Consider the following 8,561-nt stretch of genomic DNA (forward strand, 5'->3'; position numbering starts at 1 on the left):
TTTATTAGTGCATTATTCCAAACTTTCATGAAAATGGCACCATCCACGTGACACAGCAAGTCTGGAGTTCTGCAGCAGTTGCTTACTTGCTAAATTAATTCATTATAGAGGAGCGTAGAGTTAAGAAGCTGCCTTTAATGATATCCCTCAGTAAATAACTGTAAATGGAATTACACAATAACAAACACATCACACCTGCCTATATATTTGAAATATTCTGAGCCATTTGAAGGGTTGGAAGAAATACTTAACCTTAAATTAACTCTCTGTAGAGACTAGTGTCTTGAGATTCCATGATAACATTTGTCAGTCAAGCTCTTAAATTTTCAAGGTAAACTACATGTTGCAACATTACCACAACCTGCAACTCTATATGTACTAGCCGTTCACCTGAAACCTGTGTCTAGCAGGTTAGAATCATAGAACTCTATAGAGCTGCATTAGTCAGAAACTCAGTTTTGTTCATTTTGATTGTCATAAGTCTACACTCCAAAAGGTGGCATATACCTTTCTATTAATTAACACAAAAAAAATGGGGATGATTACTATTAGAGAAAAAATTTGTGAAAGACATCGATATCGGTAAAAAGTTTCAGGTTCATATAAAAACAAGCTCTACACGCACTGTACAAAGACATTTTCCTCTGTTGACCATTTACTTTTGGCCTTATTTAGTAAGACAAATTATCCCCTTTGACACAAAACGATGTAATGTACACAGTTCACAATCTGGTACGTTTATTAACAACAGGAACAATCACCAGCTTTATCACAACCTCTGTGATAACATTTTCGATAACAAGTGCTAGAACATATACAGGCTAATTACACTATGTGTTATAGGGATTATCAAAAATGTACAGTATATCAAAGCTTTTATTTTTACAGTGGTAAGCTACTATGCCACAGGAGTTGCTTTAAAAAAATCAACATATGCAGCTGTCATAATTTCTCCTGAAGAGTAAATACAAGAAAATCACAACTGGCAAATGTGGAGAGAAAGTATGTGAAGATAATAATACTATACTAAGCACTTTGTTCTTAATGCACCACTCCCATGTTAGACATAAATAAATGAAGTTAAGATGTCAACTTTTCTCGTGTTGGGCTCTTAGTATCTCCAGCCATGATACGATGTACCCTCCGACGATGGTTTTTGAGTGATTTAAGGTTTGGGTATGTACCCTGACAGATGTCGCAGCTATAGGCCTCAGACTGTTTGTGAGTGAGCAGGTGTTTCTGCAAACCGTCCACTGTGCTGAACCAGCGGAGACAGACAGGGCAACGGACAGGCTTAATGGCAGGCTTGCAAGCCCCGCTCCTCTGGTGAAATATAAGACTGATGGTGTTCGGGAAGTCAGAGTTGCAGTGGGAACAGCGCTGGACTTTTGGCGGATTTGTGGGTAGATTTGGCACACGTGCGCCTTTGCATCGGTTCCATGACACATGCCTTCGAAGGGAACAGCGAGTGGCAAAAGTGTTGCCGCACCGTGTGCATCCGATCCGCTGCTTTTTGGAGTTGTTTGGAAGCTGCTCTGGGCGCGGCTGCTTCTGTGGAGGCTTGGGAGGAGGCTGCTGCTGAAATCGAAGTAGCAGAGGCTGTGATCTTTGCGGTTGCAGTCCCTTTAGCAACTGGTGATGAGGATGCATATGAATCTGCAAATGAACTTCATAGTCTGCCCAGGAATTAACAGTCTCTCCACAAGTTGGACATGTGTAGGATTCTTGGGCATGTTTCTGCAGATGCTCCAGGAGAAGCCTTGGAGATGTAAATCCGACCCCACACTCACATGTCACCCTCCTTGGAAGTACAGAGGGCAGTGACATGAAGCCCCAGTTTCCACCATCAGCATCCTGTGTTTGACAATCTGCGGGACTGCCAGGCAAACTCTGCTTCGGCTGCTGCACAGTTCCTCTGTCCACATCAGGCACTGTTCGTTGTAACTGGCATTTCCTGGTGTGAACCATCATGTTGTCCTTGCGGTTAAAGTTCTTCCCACAGACAGAGCAAGAAAACATCGGTTTTGTACTGTTTGTATTTAGAGGAATGGCACCGTGACTGCCACCCTGGGCTACAGCCCCGAGTCCACGTGGCCTGAACCCACATAGCCGTAGATGGCGCCTCAAGGTAGATGCCCGGCTGTAGGTCTTCTGGCATCTGTTGCATGGGTAACGTTTAAAGCCCTCTCGGATAAAAACGCGCAGGCTGGCAGGTGTGGTCTCTCCCTGTTTGACTGACACAGATGTGCTCACCTTCCTGTCATCAACAGCTTTCACTGCTGTATTGAGCATCTCCATTTCATCATCCAAGGGCACTGTCCACTGCCCTTTATTACCGTCATCACTGTCAACTGTATCCCAGATTTGTTCTTCTTCTTGCTGGAGTGAAGTCCCACACAGAGAGGTTTCTTTGTGCTGTTCAATCACTGGATGTTTGGGAGAAAATGGTGAAAAGCGTTTTGCTGGAGGAGTCCAGGCCAACTGAGTGACTGCAGTGTTGTCTGAATTAGAAGACAATTCTACCTTGATACGACGGGTAACTTCTGTGCCAACAGCAATACTCTTGACAACTTCAGGCCCAGCTTTAACCTCTGTATTTGTTTTGGGTGTAATGTTTGATCGCAGTACTAGCATTTTCTGAGTGGGGGGATTGAATTGCTGAGACTGAGCTGACCCCTGACACTTGTGCATTTTGAGGTTCCACCTCCTAGCATAGCTGTGCTTGCACAAAGGACAATAGAAAACCTTTTTTGTGTTGTTGAGCCTATGGAATGGCACTATTTTTTGAGCAAATGGAAACTTGCTTTTAAAAGAACTTGAGGACTGTATGGTCTTGTTTCCCAACTGAGGGCATACATGATTGTCAGGTAAAGGTGGTCGCCCAATGATCAGCTGTTTGCAACGACGACAACACTTAATCCTCTCTTTTTTGTGCAACAAATGATGCTCTGTCAGTCTGTCCAAGTTTTGAAAGACCCGACGACAGCGGCCACATTGATATATCCCATATATGCCATTACTCCCAGGATCCATCAGCTTTTGCCGTGTTTCTAGAACCACGACAGGTGAGAAAGTCTTAGTCAGAGAGACAACCCTCTTCTTACTGGACTCAAGAATTCGGCTAATGGGTGGAGCTTTGGTCTTCATACCAGGTTTTGCAAGCAGTCGCCTCAACTGTCCAATAGAGGGATCATTGATTGAGGGCAGTTCAGTTTTTGTTCCTGGTGTTATATCAACAGGGACAACTTCTTGTTTGAGGGTAACTGTGTGATCATTGTTATTTGGAGACTGACTAGACGGGAAGCGGCCTATGTAGGCTGATGCTAACAATTTCATTAGGCCGTTATTTTTGGGCAAACTCTCACCCTTTTCACTGTTAAGAACAGAGTTTGTGTTGTCTTGGATATGCACATCTTGAGTCTCTGGTATTTCCTCCTTTGTGGCTGACATGTTGTCAAGTTGTTTCTCACAGTTATCTTGGGGGGGTCTACACTGGCCTTGAGAAGGCTTTGGGGTGGCAATGTCATCCCCCAAGCTAACATCTGTTTCATCGTCTTGTAATTTGGGCAGTTCGACGGGTTGGGACCTCGAGGTAGAGGGGCAATCAAGGCCTAAACCTGGCTGGGTTACAGTAGAACTGAATGACACTTGTTGGTTTGGAAAACCATGATTGCCGATATTGTTATCCAGAAGCTGAATTTGAGAGACATGTGAACGCTTGTGTTCCAGCATTAAACTGAAGTCCAGAAACTCCTCTCCACAATCGCAAATATAAAAAGATGGTAAAGGGCTATCAGGCAAGAGTGGTGTTGGACCAGTCCTCTCACTTGACGAGTCCATACTCGGGAACAGTGTTTCATGTGGGCTGATGACAGGCTGCTGAGGTGCGCCAGAGACCTTGGAGAGTGTATTTGCATGGGATGCCTGATGCACCAACAAGGAGGCTAGTCCAGTGAAAGTGGCTGAACACGCCACACAACGATACACTTTGGAGGACGAAGTATTTCCCTGTAAGCCAAGCATCATGGGAGCTGAATGTTCTGAATCCTAGTGTTCTGGTCAAGCGAGGAAGTTTCCTGTAAAACACACATAAAATGGTGTCAGTAATTGAAAGTGATGATTTTCATGTTCATGAATATTCATTAAATGAATCTTTCCACTTGTTCTAATGACATACTTGTAGATGCAGAATCTTTGTGTTTATGCATTGATGTTAACGAGCAAGGTGGGAAGTGGGACAGATTACATTGCATTAAACCAGTTTATCAAAATTCTTATATAGAAAAAGTTCAATCATTAATCTTTTTACAGTTTCAGATTAGAAGCACATGCAAACAGACATGTACTGAATGATCTAATCACAAGGTAACGGCTTGAAGTACATGTGTGACCACACCCAAAACGTCTTGAAGAGGAATCTGAGATCTGATCACTCAGACCACATAGGGAGGTGGTCAGGGATGCGCATGCCCACATGCCTTTAGTTATGTGAACCCAAATGTATCCAATGCCTACAATACATTTTCAAAATACATCAAATTCTCTTACACTTGTTGGTGTTCCCCGTAAACTCATATATTAAAAGGTCACCTCTACAATCGTAACACTGATGCCACATGTTTATGTTTCTATTTTCCCCCCCAAATTATAAGCGCTCCTCTTGTAATCAGATCTCTCAGGATGGACATTAAGACCAGGTCTAAACAGGGCCATGATCAGACTAGTTAAAACCAACATCATTCAGTGTTGTGAATAGAAATGACACACCTAGGTATTAGCACACGACAGAGATAGATGCCGGTATAGATGCATTCTGATGACAGGTCTGAATGAAAGTAGTCATAGTATGAATCAGATCACCAGAGACAGATGTTAATACCAGGTATGTACAGGGCCTATCTGAGGCAATAACACTGGAAGGGGATCAGAATAGTCAAGGGTCAGGAATAACTTAATAATTTGTGAAGATGACCACAGTAGGTATACCAAAGTAAATTGGCAAATCTACAAGTTTGTATATACAGAAGGACTTCTGCAGGTATATCAGTAGAAAACAATTGGTGCTGCTGGATCAGTGTAAAATGATCCAGCCTTAAATCAGAGCCCTGGGTGTAATCTGCAAGGGTGAGAATTAAACTTGATTAATTTCTCATCAGTTTCTCTAATCCTCACAGATATTTAATAAACAATTATTTAGTTATTGAAAAACAACATCTTGCTAGTGGGAATATTGACCAATCACTGGAGGCAGTTATTGATTAGATCCATCATAAGACGTTTTTATCACATTTTTGTCTTTAGTAAAGATGTCAGCCATTTTGGAGCATTATTGGACCCCTCGCTTACTATACAGGACACATATGATACAACACTTAACCGGATGTTTGGTCATTCGCCTAAAAAATGACCACAACATGCGCTTAGATAAGTAAACAATAAACACCGAGGTTCAATCGCGCTTCACGTTCGAATGACGACGAGCATCAGTGAGCCACCAAACATATCGATGGGACCACAACACAGCCCCTCAGCGAAGAAAATCAGGCAACACCACCAATGGACACTGCGGATCTAAACGTGTGTTAGCTTGCTAATGGTGGGCTAAACAAAACAGTCATGGTTCTTCACCAAACAATAAACACTTACGCAACGCACAAGCAGTACGGTTCTAACAAGCTAATTATCGTAAGCTTCACTCAGCTAACCGACGCCTGCTAGCCCGGTGTCTGACCCCAGCACACAAACATCTCACAGGGGAAGCTAGTGAAATCGAATTAGGAGGAGGAGGAGGATGAGGAGGAGGTGGCCGACTCCGTTCCTGGTGAAGGCCGAAGGAGGGAGGGAGAAGCAACGCTAGAGAGGCAGTTACCGTGACCTGTGAAGCGGCTTGAGCACAATACACAACCGCTCGCGTGTTCATGTACTCACCAGTCACAGGAGACTGAGCAATATCCTTCACGGCGGAGCCACAAGGGCTAAGTGGGAAGCGAAGCAATGGCTCTGCGCACATCTGCCCGTCCAGAGGCATCAATTATCGGGGGTAGGTGAAAGGCGGTTGAGCTCGGCTCGGTGGATACCAGACGTCATGCAGCTGTGGCAGTGGGAGAAGCACCGAGAGCTGCATCGGCTGCAGGCGGGGAGCTATACCGGCGCATGCGCAGTCAAATCGGGATGTACTCGTGTTACCTACCGGGGTCTAGCGCTGGAGCTGCGCCACGATGAGGTGCTGTGACTACAGTCGGTAATGCAGGTCACGTGAGACCCTGTCCTACAAAGATCTGTAACTTATAAATATAAAATAAAGGCAAGTTGCTGAAAAAAAATACTGCAATCTTTTCTAACTTCCTGCAACTACCTCTTTGCATGATCATAATTTGGTCATGTTTCAGTATTTTTAGTTTTGTGTGTGCTGGGGATGCTAAAATGCCAAAGCACAAGACTTTGTCTGTAATGTACCTGTAAGTCCATGAACTCTACATGTCCCCGGTGAAAAAAATGTCTAACGGCAGACCTCACTCACTCAGTGACCTCATGAGCTAGTATATTTACTTAGTAGGGTAAAGTGAAGCTTATTTCCTAATGTTTTAAACATTAACAGAGCCTGATTAGTCAGATAAGGGTTCAGGGCAAGAGGGAGCCGTTCCCCTGCCTCTCTGATCATATTCCAGGTCAGACGCAGGCAGTTTCGTTTATGTATATTATAAAAAAGGTTTGTGTATCAGGACACGCTTCACACATGGAATAAAAACATGATGGTGACTTTGACAGAGAATACAGTTTTTTTTTTTGGCTCAGCAGCTCGATGAAGGCTACATGATTGGCTCCTTGTGTTCCTTTTTTGTTGAGGTTCAATCGGTTCCAATCATAGTATCTTACACAACCTCTTCCATACAGGGAATCACGATTTTTGCAAATCAAAATGTTACCAACTGCCTAACATGGCTGATCAGTGCACTGCTCTCATTATTTGTTTGAATCAAGACAAACGATGGTGAAACAAGGGTGAGATGAAATTGAAAATTGTGGCTTATGTTATGTTTTTATAAGCCCATGTGTCTTCAACAACACCCAATATCGGAAACAGGCCTTCTCTGATTCACAGCTTTCCATGTGAGATGAGATTCCAGGGTTTCACACACAATATGACATGTCATACACATCTTCTATCGGTCTAGTAATGTCAGGATAAGGTGTTAAAGTAAGACACGTTTCACTACTTAGATCCAACAGAAGTTTCATATTTTGATACTTCCCTAAAAAAGAATGACTTATCAGACTTATCTTTGAGGGGCTCTCATCACAGGCATCCCTAGTCAGTCAACGATTTTCCTTACCTGCAGATACATTTTGCAAATAGCACTGGTTCACTGGGTGAGGGGACCTTTCCCCCTCGTTTGGATGATGACAAGGTGGCTCACAGGTCTGTTTCCCTGATATAGTTTTGCACATGAGGATTTTGCAGGAACTCTTACACAGAACTTTAACTCACAAGCATTGAAGACTTCCTTTGTAAAATTAAATTGTGGGGTAGATGACTCGGACTGTTTCACTATACCCACTTAGCCCGGCAGTACTCAAGGTAAAATCCAATAATACCATGTCAAAGATTCCATATTAGGGGAATGCAGCACCAGCTAAGATGTACTTAAGAAAGAAGGCTCTGCCAGTTAAACAAATCAATCAATTTACTGATTTAATTTGGATTACCCATATGTATTAAGATTAGGTTTGTTAAAGATGCTTGATGTTCATAATGAAAAATTTTCTTGCTAGGAGCAGTCGGTTGAAATTCAGCCATTATGCTTGCAGGAAAACAGGTTATAACATACCCTGAGCAGCATAACTTTAGGGCAGACTGGTAATAATCAAATCGAGTTATTTTGCCAAATCAAGGCTCTAGAATATTAGTAACTGTTAAACCGGAACTCAGTTTGTCGGTAGCAGTAGTATTGACTTAATAAACAAGAGTTGTAAAGGATTTCTTTTTATGGTTAAGGTACATTGTTAATTTAATACTATTTCACCAAGTATGCATTGTCTTTTTTTATGGCCTCTCTGACCCAGGATGACAGTACATTAAGTCAGGAGTTTAATTAAATGAGCACCGATGTTATAATAGATTCTCCTCTTTTCTATAAAAGTATTCATAGGACTCATGGCTGAGATTGGAAGCTACTTAGTAACTGGAGGAATGTCCGTAATATCCCTGCCAGAGGGCTAGCTAACATTCTTGGAAACAGCTAGAGTCAACAATGGTTTGGCAAGTTGAACCAAGGTTTAGTGAACATTAATGGTATGTGGCCATTAAGGCTTGTCAAGTTTATGTTTTCATGCTGGGACAGCTCAGATTTGGAGAGGACAATACAACTGAATTTGTTAAATGTCTGTATGGCTCACCAGACTGGTCTCCCTGATCCATCTGGTAGAGAGACAAAATATTTCAATTCTAGTTGAGACACCATCCATAACCATTACAAATGTTTTTCATTCACCCTGCAAGATTTCCCTCACAACAGTACTTTCATTCGTCATACTAAATAAGCTCTGTGATTTAGATCAAT

At 42.6% G+C, this 8,561-nt stretch overlaps 1 protein-coding gene across 1 annotated transcript; it reads right to left on the reverse strand.

The window, feature by feature from the left end:
* Positions 1 to 721: 721 nt before the first annotated feature.
* On the reverse strand, positions 722 to 6,153 carry im:7147486 (zinc finger protein Xfin). Its single transcript, XM_062399653.1, has 2 exons — positions 5,929 to 6,153; positions 722 to 4,076 (listed from the first exon to the last, which is right to left on the reverse strand). Exon 2 carries the CDS (start codon positions 4,024 to 4,026, stop codon positions 1,081 to 1,083), a length of 2,946 nt encoding a protein of 981 aa, XP_062255637.1. The 5' UTR covers positions 4,027 to 4,076; positions 5,929 to 6,153; the 3' UTR covers positions 722 to 1,080.
* Positions 6,154 to 8,561: the final 2,408 nt, after the last annotated feature.

The sequence above is a fragment of the Platichthys flesus genome, chromosome 11, assembly GCF_949316205.1.
Source record: "Platichthys flesus chromosome 11, fPlaFle2.1, whole genome shotgun sequence".
Taxonomy (NCBI): domain Eukaryota; kingdom Metazoa; phylum Chordata; class Actinopteri; order Pleuronectiformes; family Pleuronectidae; genus Platichthys; species Platichthys flesus.

Coding starts and splice junctions, on each gene's coding strand:
- im:7147486 (XM_062399653.1), bottom strand. CDS start 4,026: ATGATGCTTGGCTTACAGGGAAATACTTCGTCCTCCAAAGTGTATCGT.